The sequence below is a fragment of the Clytia hemisphaerica genome, unplaced genomic scaffold (genome assembly GCF_902728285.1).
Source record: "Clytia hemisphaerica strain Z4C2 unplaced genomic scaffold, Clytia hemisphaerica genome assembly, whole genome shotgun sequence".
In the NCBI taxonomy this organism is placed as follows: Eukaryota; Metazoa; Cnidaria; class Hydrozoa; order Leptothecata; family Clytiidae; genus Clytia; species Clytia hemisphaerica.
Window position 1 is genome coordinate 1,843,753 of NW_027104433.1, and position 21,704 is coordinate 1,865,456.

Below are 21,704 nucleotides of genomic sequence, written 5' to 3' on the forward strand. Positions count from 1 at the left end.
GGTGGTGTTGAACTTGTTTTGTGACGGCGTGAGTGTTGGGGGGGGGGGGGTTCATGGTTGGCGGAGGAGCGGAATCGGCCCTTTTTTCGGACGGAGTGGCGGAATTTGGCGAAAATTTAGACGGAATTACGGAAATTTGGTTCTCTGACGGAGACGGAAAATTATAGACAATTTTAGTGCGGAAAAACGGAATTTAGCAAAAAAATTTGCGGAATTTCGGAATTGGTAAATGATATTCAAAATTTGCGGAATTTTCGACAAAAATATTGAATTTCAAAGGAATTTTCGGTGACGGAATTTTTGTTCAATTTAATTAAGACGGTTTGACGAAAATTGGAGAAAAAATTGGCGGAATTGCGGAATCGGGTACCAACTCAACCCCCCCCCCCAGTGTTTTGGGTGGAAGTAAACCGCATTCCTGCAACTGCTGATACTTTGACTCAGTAACAGTCAGTTCTACGCCATTTCGGTCGACGAAAGTGATCAATTTTGGTGTTGGTTTTTCTGCAACCTTGTTACGGTGGCTCTTTGCGACTGAGTCGGCCTTGTTTTGAAACAGCGGAGTTACAGTTCCAGAAATAAGATTGCATTCTTTCAAATGTTAGTACTTTGAGTGGGTAACGGTCAATTCTACGCCATTTTGATCGACGAAAGTGATCAATTTTGGTATTGGTTTTTCTGCAACCTTGTTACGGTGGCTCTTTGCAACTGAGTCGGCCTTGTTTTGCAATGGTGAAGTTACGGTTTCAGGAATAACACCGCATTTCTTCTTTCTTTCTACGCTGTTTCGATCGATGTGACCAAAAGTGACCAATTTAGGTGCCAAATTTTCAGTTACTTTGCCAGGGTGGCTGTTTGCGGCTGAATTGGGCTTGTCTTGCGACGGCGAAACTTTTGATGGCAGTAGTAATCCGCGTTCTGTCATCTGTTCGAACTTGGAAGTGTAGGGCTTGATTTTTGACGGTGGAGATGATGTGGGAGGAAGTAGACCGTGTTCTTTCAACTGTTGATACTTTGAGTGAGAAACAGTTAATTCTACGCCATTTCGGTCGACGAAAGTGATCAATTTTGGTGTTGCTTTTTCAACAATTTTGTTACAGTGGCTCTTTGCGGCTGAATCGGATTTGTTTTTCAACAGTGGAGTTACGGTTTCAGGAATAAGACCGCATTCTTTCAACTGTTGATACTTTGAGTGAGAAACAGTCAATTCTACGCCATTTCGGTCGACGAAAGTGATAAATTTGGCTGATGGTTTGCTATTGATGTTAGGTAATGACTTTTCACGATCGTTGGTATTTCAGGCTATCATTGTGCTTCTCTGAGAAAGTCTGATAATTGGAATTATAAACACGAGTGTTTCTTCCCTTTTCTTTCTTGTTGCGTTTTCGATTTTTTCCTTTACGTGAATTTTGGTTGTTTGTGGCACTTGAGCTGGACATTTGATTGCCGCAGCTTCTCTTTGGTAGTTCCAAGTCAACCGTTTTCAACCATCCCAGCTGGCACACAACGTTGTTTCAACGTTCATCTAACGTTATATAAACGCTGTGAACGTTAGATAAACGTCGAAACAACGTTGTGTGCCAGCTGGGATCTATTAGCACCTCGTCTGTAATCTTGGTTGGCTTTCTGCACCATTTTAATTCGTTTATTCAACTTTTAGATACAATTCTTACAATTTTCACTAAAAGACAGCTCAGGATGAGAAGTTACTTCTGCATACGCTGAGAGGTTTATTTCAAAACTGAAGTTCTTCAAAAAGTAAGGAATCTTTTCATAGTATTTTTTTATTTGACGTCAATTATTTTCGTCATATTCTCCACACGTCACATAACAAGAAAACTAGCAAGGTAACTTTCACTAGGCTAGACGGCCGACTTTCTACTTTGTCGGATAAGAAAAAGATCGAAACAAGTCAGTACACACTCCAACTTAAACCAAAAGATGCCAATATGGACTTTTTTATTCGGGTGGGATAAAAAACAGGGCGGCCAGCTGGTCATTAGTCTGATTCGCAGACCTATACTTCCTATATAAGAAACTTTTTTCGCTAGAGGATGAGCAGAAGCCTAGCTGCTCATTGAAACGGTAAGAAACACGCTTAAAGGAAGTTCCTGTTTGAAGTTTATATTGAAATCTAATAAGGGCGTAGTTTTTCGACCTTTATATATGGCTAAATAAATTCTAAACCTTTAGATTCTTTGCAATGATATGAAATAACGTTTTGGTTTTTGTTGAGTTTATTTCAGAAACTTACTTTGTAAATTACTCGTCAGTAAACTTCAAAGAATTTTTTCCACGGTGATAATATTCTAAAGTTGATAAGATTGACTGATATAAAATTCAAAGCATTATTAAACCAGGAGATAAATTTTTATTCTTCATGTCTTATCTTCATTTTGAAATTTTTTTTCAAAAAATGTTCCTTATAATAATGGGATACACACGATTATCTCCTCAAGGAACACGCAATCGCAATCTCTATTCTATCAAAAGTATTTGCATTTGTAATCTTGCTGACAGCTAATTTGTTGAAAGGGATCATTTTCCTGGATTAAAAATTTGCATTTTTTGAGGCTGAACAAAAATTAGGGCCCAGGTATACATTCTACCAATTAAATTCTTGTTTTTCAGATATTCTTTAAAATTCTGACTAAAATTTCTTCTAAATTATTAGAAAACGTAAAATTGTGAAAAATAAAATAATAAAATGCAAAATAAAATATCTTTTTATGTAAATGTCTGTGGGTGGGTGATGAGTGTATGAAAAATAAAATAATGTAAATAAACGAACCTCGAAGCTTTTTTGTCTTTATGAATTGAAGTGAAAATTGCACTATGAGAAGGCTTTATATCCAATTTCCCAAAAAGTCGAAAAAACTAAATATAATCGCCTTAGGCGCAAACTATTATCAAAATTATCTACATAATTTCTACACATATATGTCAAATAATGTTTGGAGAAGTTTTTTTCAAATCTAAATATTGAAAACAAACAGAAGCATATATTCTATTCCGATGACAGGCAAATTTCACCACGAAAAATATATGATTTTCTCTCTCGACGGCCAAAGATTTCCATAACTCGATGTACCTGACAAAATTTTTAGAACTTTGTGATCTGCTAATGGTAATTTTTCTTTTTTATAAAATTTTGAACTTAAATTCCAAGTCTAGAATCATTGAAAGTTAAATTCTCAAAAAGATCGCCAGTCTATGCGATGTTAATCAGGAAAGATTTTAACTAACGAACATGAAATAACGAACAAATTGCCTTGAAAATCCAAGGTAATTTGGGGATGATAACACTACTATTAGAACACCGAATCAAAGCGAAATCCTCAACAATCTAGCATTCAACATCAAGGGCGTTGAACCAGTCAACAAACCAACTTTCAAGCCAACCACATAAACCACATCTAACCATCAATCAATCTTTTCATTTAATGGGTGGTAAAAATTTCTCCCATTTAGATTTCTCACTAGTTTTTGAAGTTGATGTTTCCTCTTTATTATGTAGACCATTTTGGTTTATAGTCTGTGTCATGTCCTTAGTCTGCTTTGATGATGTTGAAACTATAGTAGGGTCTGTTTCATTTACTAATAAAGGGGGTCTGCGCCTGGCTCGAGTATCTTGGGCGTTTGGAGCATATTTGTAACGCGAAGAGCGAGAAGATGTCCGACCCTGAAATAGACAAGAAGGTGATTGTTTTGATTTAGTTGATAAGAAATCTAGAACACCCCCTTCTCACAGACCCCCACTGAAAACGATCGAATGAACCCGCAATCCTCACCGCAAAATATGATGCTATTTTTTTCCCATCCCCACTGAATTTTCTGATTTGGAAACAAAAGAATTGAAATCCCCAGCCATAAAAATATGAGAATATCAATCCCCATCGTGTTTCAGTCCGTTATTTTTATCCCCACTGGCCGAAAGAAATCTTACCGGGTCTGTGAGAAGGGGGTGTTCTAGAGGGCGTGTCACTAAGTATAGCTAAGTCTCACTCTTAACCAAAGTATATCTCATGTTTATAGTTCCTACGTTGCCTATTTCTTGTGGCACTACATTACTTCCACGGCAAGCAATTCGATGAATTTTCAATAATACATCGCGCCTTGTACAGACAAATCGAGTACGGGGAGGGGGTATGAAGCGAGCCAGAAGAATGGAAAGAATTAAGCCTTCCTTTTTCACATTTCCAGTAAAGTATAGGTACTACGAAAAAGTAGCTAAATGGCTTAGACGTCATAAGATTGACGTGAGCTTTATAAAGATCTCCAAAATTTTTTTTATCGCCAATATTGAGAGTTCTTCTTCTTAGAGGTAGAGATACTCGTTCGCATATATAACCTGCTATTTCACGCTCAGAAAAAGAAAAAAACTAACGTAACGAACCAATCAAAATGCAGTATTTACCTCTTGTATCCATGGATGCTGAATCGCTTCATCGGGCGTCATCCGTTTCACTGGATCCCATCTGTCAAAAGGTGAACAAAAAATCATGTGAATATTTCATAATTTTTCATAAATTTTATGCCCAGGTCGAGAACAACAAAAAATCGTGTGAATATTTCTTAATTTTACATAGCGTTTATTATTCTGGTCAAGAACAGCGTCTATGGGATTTTGTTCCACTAAATTTAAGTTCGACGTTTTTCTGACCAATTTTTGAGTAAGTTTCTCAAGAGTTTTGGTTATTTTAGGGTCTTTTCCAATGTTTTCGATACTCAAAACAGCACTTTACAGCGAGAAATACGATAAATTATTTACAGTTTTTGTTTATTAAACCGTAAGAAGATAATTACAAGAAAAGAAAGAATGAAAAATTTTGTAGACACTGCACAAGAAATTACAACTGAAGTCAAAATAAGATAAACAAAGGCAATGAAAACTAGATCCAAAACTCTTGGAAGAAAAATGAAGCCACTTATTTCCCATTCAAAACGCGTGAACAGCGTTGTTTTTACACAAACGCCAGTATCTATCGCCAAATTAAAAAAAAAAAACTCCCGGTGTTTTTTCGTATGTTTCCGTATAAAAGATTACGTCATGAATATCAAGAATCAGAAAAAATCAACTGTACTTTAAAATCAACTTACTCTAAACAACGTCGAATGAAATCCAGGAACAAAGGGTCATTGGTCTTTAAAACTTGTCCCAAATCCTTTGATGACGGTCTTCGCTTTTTTCCTTTCGAATTCGTGAAATTTCTTGGTACTCCCTTCGAATCTGAAAGAATGAAAGTTACCGTCATTTCTCGAATTTAAATAATTATTTGGGGGGGTGACACATTACAGGGGCCGCAGCAGCGGGGGAGCCACCCGGGCATTGGCCCGACCACATTTTTTCAAAGCAAAAAGAAAATTTACTGATTCAGCTAAATTCTGCGTAAAAACCTTGAAAAAGACCTGTTTTAGGAAGTCTAGAAGGGCTAATTTTCAAAAATTCTCCTGTCGGCGCAAACCATGGTGGCGCCTCCTTAGACACTAAACCATGACCTTACCACTTTCAAAGTGGAGCCGCGGCCCCTGCATTAATAATAGATTGAATTTCATTACTTTGATCACTGAGCCTCTAATAATTATTTTAGTGGTGACGCGTTAATAATTGAGCGAGTTACATTACTTTAAACCGCTGACACTCTAATCACATAAAAATTAGGGTTCTAGTCCCTACCTAAATCAGAGGAAAAATAGTTCATCATTTTTTATTTTTTATTAGTAGACAATGAGTTGCCAATGTCAAATATATCCTCCATAAACAAACAGCCCGGGTATTTTTAATTTCGTTACTTTTGATTTTATGCTGTATTTCTAAAATTCAAGACAGTTTTTCTCATGGCTTGAAGAAAAATTGAGGAAACTTTGCCGTATTGTACCCGCACTAATATTTAGAAGAAATCAATTAAGGAGAAGTTAATATATCTGTATCGATAAGAGGAGACGCTAAGTTAGAGAAATAACGGTCAGAAAATCTATTGAGAACATCTCCTCAAGAACGCGTTTGCTTGAATATTCCAAAGAAGAAGGTTAAATTTAAAAATTACAACAACTAAAGCAATCAGAAAGACTTGTACCGTATTTTATAAAAAACTGACCGAAAAATACCCTTCTCCTTTGTGCTTTGTCCACCAATTCCTTGGGCGGTAGACCGAATATTTCCATAACACACGCCAGCTGTTCTACCTCATTTTCACCCGCAAATAAAGGATACCCGGTGAAGAGTTCCGCTAATATGCAACCTAATGACCAAATATCGATAGCCGGGCAATATGATATCCCTAAAAAAACGAAAGTATAACATTAATTTATAAACCCTGTAGAATTTCTTTTTCAGGCAAGACTTTCATGTATCTCTTGAGACAGGGAACCCAGCCGGCACACAGCGTCAAAACAACGTACATTTGACATTCATAACGTCCAAATAACGTTATTTGAACGTTAAAACAACGTTGTGTGCCAGCTGGGAAATAACCGTCTCTAAGAAAAAGCTATTTTTAAAATATCTTTGAAATGTTTTTTGGGTAAGGGGGATTCATCCTATAAGGCCGATAGCTGTCAAAGTAGTCCTAGAGCTTTAGGTTTTCTCGAAGAAAAATGCAAGGTTTATAATATTGTCTGCAAAATGACCTTATAGTTATATTGGCAAAAAAATCTAAGAAAAATTCTTCATCTGCGTGCTACGTTATACTGAGTATGAAGGACGTAGCGTAGGTAGCGCTAAATAAAGAGAAATTTAAATTTATGGTATACCATATGCTTTAAAACATAAAAATTTTTCCCTCTCCAAAGCAGCAAAAAAGAGATTAAAGGTTTTGCTTTTAAATATCGTTTGCTTCCCCATCAATATTAATTTACAAGCTTTATTACATTGAATTGACACAGATGTGGAGCAAGATTGGTCAGAAAGAAGCAAAGAACAAGATTTTTTTTTTGTATTCAGCACTTTAAAACCTTTAAAAAGTTTACCTAAAATAACTTCGGGTGAGCGATAGAAGCGACTCTGTATGTAGGTGTATACTGAAAAAAAAAGTCAAAAAACGTCAATTGGTCGCCTACGTAATACCGTAGTAAAATAGATTGAGTTTCCACATGCCAAATCTCATCTAAAAGCATTTCGGGTAAATTGTGGAATATCAAAGAAACTGAAAAAAATACAAGTCAAAAAACGTCAATTAGTCGCCTACTTGATATCTGAGATAAAAGAAAGAACTCCATTTTCTCGCATACCGAATCTCTTTTGAAAGCATTTCGGGTAAATTGTGGGATATTATTGTAACGTATCTAACCATCTTTTTTTTTATCACACAATACAATACAGTGTATTTTTTATGTAAAAAGCATAATAACACCCCTGTCTCACAACCCGGGAGTTTTTACATCAGCGGGGATGAAGATTTTTATCGAAATCCTAATGGGGATAGAAGTTATATTGTTACCTGCTCAAAAATTGCAGTGGGATGGTTTTTGAGTGCGATTTTTTCTATTGAATTTCAAGTAGGCATGAAATCAAAGTCAATTTCCTAGTGTGGCTAAAATTTATCCAGAGGGGAGGAGGGCGAAATTTGGGGCAAATTTTCCAGTGGGGCTGAGGTCCCAGCGTGTCTGTGACACAGGGAAGTATAACAAGTACCTTTTTGATTTTCAAAACAACTGGATCCAAAATCGATGACTTTGATTGCCGGTGAACCTCGTTGTTTCAGGAGAAGATTTTCAGGTTTCAAGTCACAATGAATGATCTTACATTTGAAGAGAAGCCGTAAACATTGGAGAATCGAAATCGCAAACCTGTAAATGATAATTCATGCGTCAAAATCACTGACCTATACTTAAAAACCTAGACCAAGTCTTATTCACCATGATAAATTTGGTACCCTAAGGGTAGGTTAACTTTTCTGTTATTCGCTATTAAAATCTCTGGAGAGAGTTTATCGATAACGGCGAACCCGAATTCTGCACATTTAATCAATTTTGAATACGATACCTCATTAAAATTAATCAAACTTCGACAGCCTATTGGACTGATCAGCCTGATGAACTTTTTTTTGCTAAAGAAAGGGTAAAAAAAAGTCCGGCATTTTTTAATTGTAAACTTATTTTTACGTAAGTCGTGCCGGGGTACTTGTTGCCAAAAGCTCATTCGAATAACATAGAGTATTACTCGAGTATTAAAGTGATTTTTAGTTTACAAGAACTGTGTTTAAGTGAAGGGCAGGGGTTTTCCTATTGTCAGAAATAGAGATTAGAGAAAAGAGTCATTTGACAACTGAAATAAATAACTTACTTTCGAACTAACGACTGGTTGAATCCTTGAAAATTGTTTTTCTTGATTAACTCGTATAAATTCATTCTGTGAAAAAAACGAAGACATATACTCTAAGGTCCGAATAGAAGGAGCGGTCGAATAAAAACGGGAAGAGACGTTTATTCAGGGCATGGTAAAAGATGAACATTTTTTAATGGTATCTCATTTCCCATTTTATAATTACAAAGCAATATTCGCAAAAGATTTCTCCAAATTTGTGCTCGCGCGTTTTAAATGCTGTGTGAAAAAATGGTAGGAGATATGTTAATGTTTGTCCTTGAAGGCCTTTCCATCCTCGTACCCGATCCCTTAGCAGGCTTATTTATGGTTCTGCACTGATAGCGTTCACGTATTGTACTAAGCCAATAAGCCAAACCAAAGATTGTTTCTAAATTATGCCAAATATTACAGGACTTGGCCACTTGGCTAATTGATCAATGGCGTCAGCGTCTCAAACCAGGGATTCGTGGTTCGAATCCCTGCTCCTTCCAATGTTCCGTTCAGTTCAAAGATAGTCGAGCCGGCTAGCCGTGGACCCCGTGAAAACAATCGAAAGACTGCCTAAAAGTCCTAGATTACTGGGCTATCCACGTAAAATATCGACTCTATCTATCTACTGACCATATGTAATATATCCCGTGTCATCGAAAAAAGTTACTCACCCTAATAGCTCAAACGATATACATAGATGGTTCCTAAAAGATTAAAAGAGGGAAACCTTTAATACAATCCAAATCTTCGAGGCTTAGTGTGTCGGAAGAAAATTTCATAACTGGATGGTCGATAAGACAAGAGGGCGTGGCTCACTGACCCTTCATGCGTGCTAAAAAATATGGGTCGGTCGGTCAGTAAACAGTAAACTTTTTCCTCTTTATCTATGGCCAATTTTCGTGTCATTTCCATTACGATGAAAAAGTATTCCAAATCTTCGGGGCTTTAGTGTGTCGGAAGAAAATTACTCAATTAGGTACCCGATAAAACAAGAGGCGTGGTTTACCCTTTATACGTGTTAATGTTTGATACATCATAGGTTTGAAATTGACGTTAAAGGACTTTCACAGCACTTACGTACAAAGATGAGATTCCCCAGCTGGCACACAACGTTGTTTTAACGTTCATCTAACGTTATATGGACGTTGTGAACGTTAGATAAACGTTGAAACAACGTTGTGTGTCAGCTGGGTAAGGTTAAACATTTACTGGTTTACAGGGTTTACAGAGTAGCGATTTTTAGACTAGTGCACTTATTTACGAACATAACACAACTCAGCATTGGAGGGAAAATATTTATGAAAAAAAAATTGTAGTTTATTTTAAAAAGAAAGATTATGAGGAGATTTTTTTGAGGAGCATTGGACTCTATCTTGAGGAGAACTCAAATAAGAACATCCAAGATTTCGAAACCGTTAATGAAAAAAGTGATATTGAAAAAGATTTGATGAAAAATCACGACAAAGTTCTTATAAAAACAACGAGTATTAGTAAAGATGGAACGGCAGTTTTGGTCTTGAAATTACACTAATTACCTAATATAGTTCGAGTTTTTTCTTATAAAATATACGATGTTTCGAAATAGTGCTCGCTTTCTTCGATCACATTCGTTTATTTTTCCATAATTATAATCTCTAAATCTTTCAAAATGCACAAAACGCAAGTTGTGTAACTATCGACAAAAATATCGTTTTAACAAAGGAAAAACCGTCGTGGGTAAAATTAGACCACAATGAGTCTACTTACTGGACAAATTCTAGACGACTTTTATTTTAATGAATTTTTTTTGATGACACTGAGTCAAAAAAGGTTAAGTGAAAACAACAATCAAAAATCTTAATTAGCGTACAGACTAGGGTGAAGTTAGCCAGTACTGAAGTAAACATTGCGAATTTCAAACTGAGCAAATCTAACCCATTCCGTGTGCATGTCCAGTATATTTGTAATTGTGGAAATTTTCTGTCCGCCTTGTTGTTTTCAGTTTTCGTAAACAGAAAATAAAATAGCGGACTTTAATTCTCGTCCAACTTTCATGGGAAATAATCACAAATATTTTACATAAAAAACTAAATAGAGCTACTCTGTCTGTCTGAAGCCACACCCGGTGAAGCGAAATAATACGTCATCTTTGCTGAATATAGAACACAATATTATACCACAGTTCGGTACCGGTAACTGACATGGCGGGAAACGTGGAGGCGAGAGAATGGTCTGGATTGATCAAATCGCCGGCACCGACACGTGGTTTACTTTTAGCAAAGACGGCAAATTATTTTGCTTCAGCCAGGGACAGAGTAGCTCAATCTAGTATTTCACATAAGATATCTATGGGTTACTTTAACGAGAAACAATCAAGAAATCCACCATTACCTGAAATAGAAATAATCTTTCATGTGTATAATGTTGTAAGCTTTTTCGCGATCTTTGCGACGAAGCGAGTCGAGGATTTTTACTTCTACCAGGGCTTGGTGATGAAATCTAAAGATAAAAACAGAATGAATGAAAAATGTTATTTGGTTATTTTTCAAAACTATTTTCCATAACAAAACAATCTAAAGGAGTAAATTTCACGGGGAATTAAATTTCGCCATTGAGCGAAATTTTAAGAAGAAAACACGCGAGATTGACATTTTGTAGTTCACTACCGTAAAACGCTTACAACGACCATTGGTACTTGGAAGCGACACAATAAAATTATAAAAACAAGAAAATTATAAAAACCATAAACAGAAACGGCCTAAAGGTCCTTTTCATCGTCCAATGTATTATATTTATCTTTATACCTTTTCTTGTTCCTGATGATTTTGATGGCGACATATTCTTTTGTTTTATGATCGTAAGCTTTTATGACTTGCCCGAATGACCCTTTCCCGGCAAGATCAACGACTTCGTAACGGTATGATAAATGATCTTTAAGGACACGAATGTAACCCCCAGATTCATCGTCATAACCTGGAGAATAGAGAAATTTGATTGGTTAAAAATAATACCATTTAAATTTTGGTTGGCTAATTAGGATAGTAAAATATATAAATTTTGATTAGTTTGAAATCATGAAATGTAAACTTTGACTAACTGAAAATTTATGCAATATAAAATTGTAGTCATAAATATGGCGACCGTAGTGCAGTGGTAGAGCATCCGGCTACGATGCGCAAGGTGTTGGGTTCAACCCCCGGCCGGGTCATACTAAAGATTCTCAAAATGGTACTTGATGCCTCTCTGCTTGATGCTCATTAATTAAGAGGAGAATCAAAGGTCAGTGGAGCAATCTGGGGAGAAAGAGTGGCGCCCTCCCCTACCTTCTCCCCTACCTTCAGGTAGATAGGTATCGAAAGAGGAGCCTTCGGGTCACCGCCGACTGCGCAGTCGCAGAATTTCTTACAAGTGCAAAACATTTGAAGGATCAATTTTCGTGAAGTGAGACTACGGAGAGCGTAAAGTGATAGGGTAAAAAAAATTTCTCAGTGGGGACAATTTTTCGATTTTTCGAGGTCAAAGTTGCAGAGGGAAGAGGGAAGAGGGAAGGGAAAGACGTCTTTTTTGGTAATTTTTCAAATTTCATTACAATGTAAAATGCGTAAGGGAACCATGTAGGTTTTTTAGTGAAAAAAAATTTCAATCTTAAAAGTTCTCTTTTTTCGTTTTTTTGTTCTACCATTAAGTAATTTTCCCGCAACTTTCTTTCGTTTTGTTTATTTCGAAATCGTGGATGGTTTTTATTTTTTTAGTAAAATCAGAATGTTCATTCATTTCGAGGCTGCAATATTTTTAATTGCGATGAAAATTTGACGGGAAAAATTGTAATGACTATAAACCCTTATGTAACATTCCTTATTTCTATATATTCTTGATTAAGTCGTTGGTCTTATTTAGTTTGTTCTTAAATATTCACTAGAGCTGATCCTCCGATTGTTCTAGTAACACTACAAAGAGAGCCACAATTATCAAAGGAAATCATGTTGACCGTACATTTTTTGATTCTTCGATTCTAAATATCCCTTATTAAACCCTAACAGGCCAAATGAGACGATAAACGACCAATGTTAAAAACCCTGGGTACGGTTTCTCGATCCCGACCAAGCAAAATCTTTGATCGGGGCTTTTTGAAAGTTGCACCCTAATGGTAGTACTACTAAATAGGGGTAAAAAGATATTAAACGGAAAATTCATTGATTTTAAAAACTAATTTGAACACAAAACCCTCTGCAACGTAACTGTAATATAGCATTTGGAAAGAGAAGCTAAAAAAGAAGAAAAAAACGCATCCAGTACATACCATTATTCATTGTAGCTCCTGGCACTCCTTCGATCTTTTTTGCATCCACACCTAAGTACCAGACCTCTGGATAGTCCAAAATTTCAGCTTGCTCGAATGTAGTCAGACAATCTTTAAAATATTTCATTGAAGCTGAAAGAAAGAAAGATTTACGCATATAGTGTCGTTTCAACGTTCATCAACGAGTACGTCACCGAAAACAGGGATGTTTCATTCCGTTTCATGGTGAGTCATACTTAGATGATCTACTAAAAAAAGAAGCCTTATAAGTAGTATAAGTGTTCTGGCGCAAATTCGAGTTTTTCCCTACTCCAAGAAGCGGAATAGACGTAGAAAAAAAACTGTGACGTCTAGGCTAGGCTACACGTTCGTCTAGCGTTTTATGAACGTTCAATAAATATTTTTTTTGACGTTGTGTCAGGTCAGCCTGGTGTAATCCGTATAATAATAGCTGTTTTTTTTTTTATAAGAACTTCGAAAATTTTTGAAGCAGTAAGATTTCAGGATCTTAGGCCTAAAATTTGTAAATCTTCCTTAAATAACTTTGAGCAATTTTTTGGTGTAAAGATTTAGAGGCTTACAAACTGACGGTATGTGCGGCGAAAAAATAGCTTTGGGAATTGCACTTTTACAGTGCAGCAAGAAATCTGTGAAATTTATACCCTTCAGTGCATTTTCCCAAATCCGAATTTTCGGGCAAAGTTCTGCAATTGGATTTGCTGGAATTTCTACCAACAACTTTTTGTTTATTCAGCACGAAATCGACACAATATAACAATAGGACACACTGGCCTGATATAAAACATGTGTCTTATATGAAACGGGAACACTTATGTAAAACTTTAAAAAATCTTTAAAAATGTTCACCTCCAGGAGTCAGTGGCCATTGGACGTCAGAAGGCCTCGTGTCTCTAGAAATGTAAATATGAAGTCATCATTTCAGACAAGAGAATTTTTTAGATGTCTTCTACAGGGGCTCACTTTTTTACAAACTAAATTTTTAAAGTCAAAAACCTTAAAAACTATATTTTTAATCAATAAAATAGGGGTTGGTCTAAAAAGCAGGGTAGCCAATGGGGTAGCCAATTGGGCTAGGTTATGGGGTACCTCTTTTTGCCTAAACTTTTGAAATCTGAAACCTGTTTAATGTGGAAATAACTATTACAACATCTTGTTAATGATTCCATGTAATAGAATTTAAGATTCCTTTCGAACTTCAGCCACAATAGCCTTTTTTCCAAAGGTACTGAACTTTGTTACTTCTCAAGAGACCTGGCGCCATTTTGTCTTCCTTCTTGGCTTCGTTTGAAAATTTACAGACCCGAATAAAAAATATATACAAAACAATATTTAGATTTAGATTTTATTTATGTTTCTAATTGTTATTTCCATGAAGCTGTAATTCGATGATAATAGCTTTGGAATCGCCTTTGGGCCATATGATCTCTAATCTTGTCATATCTTAACAATCCTTTGTTATTGAATCTATTGTTTAGTTTAAATCATGTTTAGATGTTTCAAACACAATTAATTTCTTTCAAAATTTTTAAATATGGAAGCTTATAATAGGTATATACAAAAGGTCTTTTGAAATAGCTCTATTATAATGAAACTCTATTTCTTACTCCTCGTGCATTAACACGTGGTAATTTATATCTTTGTTTATCTTTGGAATCATACATGATCAATCTAAGTATCAATCAGATTCATGCTCCCTGGTCAGTAAAATGTGGTTCTATGCATTCATTTTCGGTATTTCTATTCTGGTCTGTAAAATATTTAGGTACCCCACAACCTAGCCCAATTGGCTACCCCAATTGGCTACCCTGCTTTTTAGACCAACCCATAAAATAGCGTCGTTCTGTGGAGTTTCCAAGGTGAGAAAAAAAAAAGATTTTCTTTACCGCGACAGTTTGTTCCCAAAAATTATAGTGCCTTGACTTCAAAAGGCTTACCAGGGCGGGGCCACTGACCTTTATATATCCCTGGACCAATTTACTCAATCCCAGCCAACCAAAAATCTTTGATCGGAGTTAAAAAAAAAATTGGTACCCTAATGGCAGCACTACTAAATAGCGGTGAAAATTTTCGTCGAATACTTTTGATGATGTAGCACCGTTAGACGCACTGACCTTTATATATCCCTGGACCAAGCTAAGTCCGCCATCTTTGATCGAAATTCTTTCCGCTCTCGATGCATTTTCACCGCTGTTGAGTAGTGCCGCCATTACTAGGGTATTCCGGGATTGAGAAAATTGGTCCAGGGATATATAAAGGTCAGTGGACGGGCCCATGTTATATTTTGGTTACTGCCATGAAAAATTCGTCAGTCTTTATTTCAGCAGTGGAATTATATAATTGATGTGTAATCCTGTGATCAAGGGTTTCTTTGATTGTATGGTGTTTCTAGATTTTTTTCTGAGGTTTATTGAAAAAAATATCAGAGTTAGTTACCCGTTTTGTGGCGTCGATGAGTAGCCCGTATCTGCACCGTTCCGTTGGTCTGTCGACTGGGTCTAGTGAAAAGAAAAAGATAATTCAAGATTGATTTTTATAAGAACAAAATACATAAGAACATGAAGGTTCCATGGCCAAAATGCTAAGAACAAGTTAAGAACATTTTAAGGCTTTACGGACTCGAAAACACCCGGATTTTCTAGGAAAATGGATAAAAATAGTCACAAAATGGAGAATTTAAGAACATTTTTAGGCTTAAAACCCAAAAGGTTAAGAACATCCGAAGGCTTCAATCATTTTGGATATTCTTATAAAAAGAACTCTACGTACTCGACCTTTCCTACTTTCGATCAAACATGTTTTTTTTTTATCAAAATTAATTCAAACAATTTAGTGGAGCCACTTTTAGTAATTTGTAGCTATATTGGATGATGAAGAACTTTCCCAAATCTTCCAACTTTGGCAATGCGTATACCTTATCGGGGAAAAAAATGTTGGAGTTTTATTTAGTCGGGGTTTTTTTTCGACGGGAATAAATTTCGTCACCTAAAGAGACAATTTTCGTCACTTTCCCCCGACCAAAATTTCAAATTCGTCACTTTTCCCCGACGAAATTTACAATTTAGTCACTTTCACCACCCAACTATAAATTGTCCAATTGAAATGTTTCCTTCACTAGCTCAAAAAACGATCTCGTAGTTCGACGTTTAAAGCACTAATTTCGGTTAATAAAGGTGTAAAAAATTCAGATTTTAATTTTGGTTTGGGTTTATAAAATGGGGTAAAAGTTTTGGTCGGGTGATAAAATATGGGGGAAAAAATTCGTCGGGGGAAAATTTCGTCACCCCCTCAAAATTTTCGTCACTTTCCCCGACGTTCTTTTCCCCAATATACGTGGGATAGAAAAAATAAGAAAAAATTGAACATCTTGACATAACACTATAAGGTTTAAAAAAATCTAGATTTTTATCATACCGTCAAATTTTTCATTACGTTCTTATAAAAAAAGGATACATTCTTTTAGATTGAAATTGAAAAAAACACATTTGATTCCTCTTAATTTTGACATCACCTTTCATTGTACAACGGCTACGGCTACGGCTACGGCTACGATTGGCCCATTTAAAGTTAGATGTAACGCTCCTCTCCAAGGCGAACTCAGGCTACACATTTTTTATAAGCAGCTCAAGTTTTCGGGTCATGGCTGGGGTTGCTAAGCATTCTGTTTCATTTTCTGAAAAAATTTGCTTGGAGCACCCCTTATATTATAACATATTTATGCTTATTAGGTCAATAGGGCTTCGTTTGTCATGGTTGGATTATCTAAAAAGCTTTAACTATACAAAAATAGTGAAAAAATTGGCAATCAAAAATAGCACTTTCGCATCTTAAAAAAATAGTGATTGAATCTCAAGATGGCGTCTGTGTCTTTTTAAACGTACGGTATAAGCTGTCATGGTAACTTTAGATTTTCATTTCACGTTTTTGAAAAACGTGACTTTCTTTTTCTTATACTTTCATGATTTTCGGACCGAAACGCTCATCAAAATGTTCTTTAAACAATTAATACGACTTCACTTGAGAAGTTTTTTCAAATGGACAAATATTTTGATAAAATTTTTTTTAGATGTGCAAAGAGTCAACAAGGACCAGTGAATGCTGAGGATGCTGACGACCACTCAATTGATATTTTTATGAAATGATGCTACCATCTGCTTTAAAGAGGAAATACTACTACACTTTCGAGTATAATTCTTGGACTAATTTTTCGACTTTAAATCTATTTTTCCTCTAATCATCTCGAATGTTATTTGATCGACTTTTTTAACGTTATAAAAATGTGTTTTTGTGGCTTGTTCTTTTGGAATCATATGGTAAGTGATTGATTTGCATAACGTTACTCACATGACTAAAACAAGTGAGAAGTCAAAGCACATAATGATAAATTAACAGCTATAGTCTAGTTAAAGTTATAAAAATATCGTGGCAGCCAAAGTGCCGTTTTAGGGGTCAGAATAGGTTAACATGCATTGACTTTAAACGGCCAATTTTCTGCCTACTTTAAAAATTAGAATAGACAGGATGAAAGATGGCCCGTCTAAACCTAAGCTAACGTCCCAGATATTGTCATTTGAGCACCGTCGAAAGAATATTCCGAGAATGATGGATTTTAACCATATAACATGCCAGGAGAAAAAAATCTGGAAAACATCTAGGCTGCTGACATCCACTAACGGATTCATGCTCCTTATACTACGCGCAGTTTTGTAGAGGTCTGCAATTCAGACTAGAAAACACCCCTGTCCCATAGCCGCGGTGGATTTCTTGCCCAAGGTGGGAATGAAAATTTGTATCGAAATCCCTATTGTCCCAAGCTTATAAAATACAGTGGGGATAATCTTGGAGTGCAACTAGGGCTGAAATTTTAGACTATTAATCCCATCGTGACGAAACTATAGCCAAATTTTCAGTGGTTCAGTGACAGTACTTTAAAAGTTCAAGCGAAATTTCCTAAATATTTTTTACTTTCGGTTTCAAATTTTTCAAGTAAGATTGTTCATATATACTATACCCGTGATAGCCTTACCTCTAAGCCCATCCAGAGTTTCTCAAAAAGCGTTCGTAAATTCACCATATAATCTTCAGGGAAACTTTTGGTTTGATTTTTCGGTTCGACCATTATTCTCATTCAATATTTTTCTTAAAACATTCTTTTCAATTTTCCTCTTTTCAAATTCAAACATTTCGTATAAACATCATGAGATATTGACAGTTAACTAACTCTTCTCCATGGCCCCCGTCACCGGTATTACAAAGTACACCAATATTTTACAAAGTGATTTTTTTTTACTTTAAGCAATCTTATATATACCGTTTAGAGGGATGAAAAAAGAGTGAAAAGTCGAAATCTTTTTTCGTCGCCCAACCATGGTGGCCGACATATTCTTTGGCCCCCTCAATTCGATTCGCAAGCCGGGGGCCATGTTCTCACAGACCCGTTGTGACCCTCCCTCCCCCTCAAACTAAAAAAATTGCCAGTGGAAAATTATACTACCATTTTATAGTCTCCGCTGAAAATAATCAAATAAAAAATCCTTACTGCCAAAATGTCGTCCTATTTTTTCCATTCCCACTGAATTCTCTGACTCCCCATCGAGTTGCAGTCAGATATTTTCACCCCCTTGGCTGAAAAAATCCTGCCGGGTCTGTGAGAAGAGGGTGTTAGTAAGAGAGAGATACAATCTGAAGTGAACTCTCGCTAATTCGAACTTCTATGATTTAAACCCTTCTAAAATTCGAACTAATTCTCAGCTTAGAGTAACAGTAGTAGAGTTTGGACCCCAGGCCAGGATAAATCTTCGGATAGAAACCTTACATAGAAAGAGAAACGCCAGTTAGATAAAGTAAAATGTAAACAAAAAGGTGATAAGTGAAAAGGTGACGCATTGGGTTTATGAGGACCTCCCAGCGGTAACTCTTTAAAAAAAAATCTCAATCACGATCACGAAAATCAGCAAAAAATTTGGATAATCACACATCACGGCTCAAAAATCTTTGAAATCACGATCACATTTTGACCCCTGATCACGCAACCACGAAGAAAGAATTTCCATATCAGTCCTTATCACGACATCACACAAACCGCTTTGGGGGCATCGTTTATAGTCTGAAGAGTAAGAGGACAATCTTCGACATATCCCAAACAAGAAAAAGTAAAGCCTTATAGTTTGTGCCGCATTTCATTTTCGGATAACTCGCCTCGTTCAATATCAAAGTTCTATGAACAATTTCACCATTGTTTCAGCAGAGAAGAATTTTTTCTCATGCATTTTTTTCCAAAAACTTTTTGCTGGTGATCTTTTCGTTTCACATCTTTTTCAAATGTTTAACAGTGTTTATTCTAAAGAAACTGTGAAAAATTATATCTCACTTTTTCGTCTGAAAATTATATTACTATTCGTCTTTTCGTAAAAGAATTTTCCCTGTTTCTGTTATCTTTTTAACAGTTGTATACACTTTAAAATGATCCCCCTCCTAGAGAGAGTTAAAAGCGTTCCTTTTTGAAGGAATCTTCGATAAGCTCGTTGATAAAGCAAAGAAAAAAAAGAAGAGAAATCCTTTCCCCAACTCCATAACGTCGGGTTCTTTCATATCAAGTCTTTTCAAAAAAATTTGACTTTCGAATTCATCTTAAAACATTGTTCTTGAGATATAATCTAAAGTGATACCTCTACTCAAAATTATCTTTCCAACAAGATATTGTCATATCATATCCTTTTTTCCTTTGAGAGCTATATTTAAAAATACACTAACTGCTATTCTTTTTTGGAACAGACTTGAATGGAGGTCTGTCATCATAGGGATGGTACATGACCGTTTTCTAGAAATTCCTAAATGCACTTCAAAATCTAATTTTTGGGTGGGAAAATCATATCTTGTAACAAATCCCGGAGAGAATACTTAAGGTATGCGACCTACTTATCAGAGTCGGCTTTTCAGGCTTCCCAAAGTGAACTGTAAGGGTCGAATTGAGAAAAAGTGCACTGGTATTGACGATTTCTGCCATAAAGAACACAAAAATGTTCAAGAAAATTCACAGTAAGGGCCGCGAGTTTTCGCTCCCTTAACAGTTTAAAATTTTAGTGAAGTATTTTTTATCCATGAAAATACTGTTGAGGAAGAATTACCTGTCTAAAATTACCTGTCAGGTTTTAGGGTTACCTTATAAGTTTTGAAATCTCAGACATCTGTTTTATTTGATATTTTAAAGGTTATGCAGATATAAGGATTGATTGGGAACATAGATTTTGGTACTAGTTTTTGAAAGCTGACGAATGCTCGAATTTGAGTATTTTTGTGACAGTTTTGTGAAAGGATTCTTTTGTCAAAAAAGGCTACTTTCCTTATGGTAAAGGAACACCCAGACCATATTTCCACTTTCAAATTTTTTTGGACGAAAAGAAAAAAATTTCAACGGTAAAAAAAGTATACATAACATATCTTTCTGGCAAAAAAAAGGAATAAACAATTACACCTAATTCCTTCTCTTGGAAAAAAAGTTAAGATCGAAAGTTGTATGTTTCTAGAGACAAGGGAAGAACATTTTTCCTGTTATTTCCCGTTCAAAAGTAAAAATGATTGAAAAATCAACTTCATAGTTACAAAACCCTTGGACCTTGGTTAATGTTATTTCAAAAAACTTAAAGTTACCATAATTGCATAATGTGGGCGAAAGGATATTGATTTGAAATGAAATATAGACCAGCCTGGACTACGACATTGTTTAGACGTTCATCTAATGTTGAATGGACGTTAAAAAGACGTCATATGGACCTTTTGTGCTCGGTACTAGGACCCTTTCTATTCTTCAAATGCTTTCTTGAAATATGAAATACACTGCAATCAACTTTTATCAAATACAGATTGCGTGACATAAGAAATTACGACATAATCAGCCAGTAGGAACACATTCAACTAACGGTCATCTAATGTAGATAAAGCAAGGAAAAATAATCTGTGCAAGCCAGCAGGGTAAGAGTAAAAATGTTAGCTAACAGAGTTTGGTCTAAGGAGTTACGTTACGCTCATTCCACCATATCGCTTATTATTATTTACGACAACAGCAATGGCCCTGCCCCCTCCTCTCATCTTTTTCTATATTTATTACCTCGACTCCATGTCTAGACTCATGAGGCAAATTTTGAGTTAATTATCTAGTAGCAAACCTAGTACCCTGGGTCCAACCTCTACTACCACTGACAAAGCAACGACCCTATGAACTCCGATATCGACCCCCGGGTCTGAAGTAAGTTTTTTCTATATTCATTGCCTCGAATGCATGTCTATACTAGTGAGGCAAAATTAATCTAGAAGCAAACCTAGTACCCTGGGTCCAACCTCTACTACCACTGACAGAGCAATGACCCTATGAACTCCGATATCGACCCCCGGGTCTGAAGTCATTTTTTCTATATTCATTGCCTCGAATCCATGTTTATACTCGTGAGGAAAAATTCATCTAGAAGAAAACCTAGTACCCTGGGTCCAACCTCTACTACTACTGACATAATAATAAAAACGGTCAACGACGTTGCCATGAATACTAATTAAGAAGGTGCCAAATTATCATTGATCTTGTAACAAACATTATAAAGTTAATAATATTCCTTAAAAATATTGAAAATTTTTCAAGGAATAATAGAAAACTTCTAAACTCCAAAGAATTAAAAAAATTCTAAATCATAGAAAAAAATAATATGAATTTTTTAGGAAATATATAAAACACAGTAAATGAGATAAAAAATAAACGAGAAAAGAAAAAAGATGAGGAAAAAAATTTCATGTTTTTGAGGGTTCCTTTTAAAAGAATATAAAAGTCGGCAAATTTGAGAATCCTGTAGTATAAGTGAGACCCATAACGGTCATGAAAGCATATACACAGCTGTTAGGCGTTAAAAATAAATAAATAATTCTTTCAAAGGATATTTTAGTCTGTCTTGGATTATTTTCAGCGTTGACAGAAATAGCGCATTATTCTGAAACTATTTTCTTAGGACAGATACCAGAATCTGGAATCATGACCGAAGTTCTTATAATGGAAACGAACAAGGGATAACCTCAGAATAGAGAGAGTAGAAAAAACATTTTCGCAGAGAGTAAGTGAGGGACTAT

General features: G+C 35.8%; 1 protein-coding gene across 4 annotated transcripts in view; it reads right to left on the minus strand.

Annotated features, from left to right (window-relative positions):
- Positions 1-2,624: 2,624 nt before the first annotated feature.
- The window catches only part of LOC136820686 (dual specificity tyrosine-phosphorylation-regulated kinase 4-like), a 52,223-nt gene continuing 33,143 nt past the window's right edge, over positions 2,625-21,704 (minus strand). For all 4 annotated transcript variants that reach the window (XM_067076885.1, XM_067076886.1, XM_067076887.1 and 1 more), the window contains 13 exons: positions 15,030-15,091; positions 13,443-13,486; positions 12,576-12,707; positions 11,080-11,248; positions 10,667-10,774; positions 8,968-9,000; positions 8,285-8,350; positions 7,634-7,788; positions 6,970-7,020; positions 6,099-6,281; positions 5,101-5,230; positions 4,418-4,478; positions 2,625-3,682 (listed from right to left, as the gene is read on the minus strand). In XM_067076885.1, coding sequence (XP_066932986.1) covers positions 3,437-3,682; positions 4,418-4,478; positions 5,101-5,230; positions 6,099-6,281; positions 6,970-7,020; positions 7,634-7,788; positions 8,285-8,350; positions 8,968-9,000; positions 10,667-10,774; positions 11,080-11,248; positions 12,576-12,707; positions 13,443-13,486; positions 15,030-15,091 — 1,440 coding nt within the window. In that variant the 3' untranslated portion in view covers positions 2,625-3,436. The remainder of the gene's footprint in view (positions 3,683-4,417; positions 4,479-5,100; positions 5,231-6,098; positions 6,282-6,969; positions 7,021-7,633; positions 7,789-8,284; positions 8,351-8,967; positions 9,001-10,666; positions 10,775-11,079; positions 11,249-12,575; positions 12,708-13,442; positions 13,487-15,029; positions 15,092-21,704) is intronic.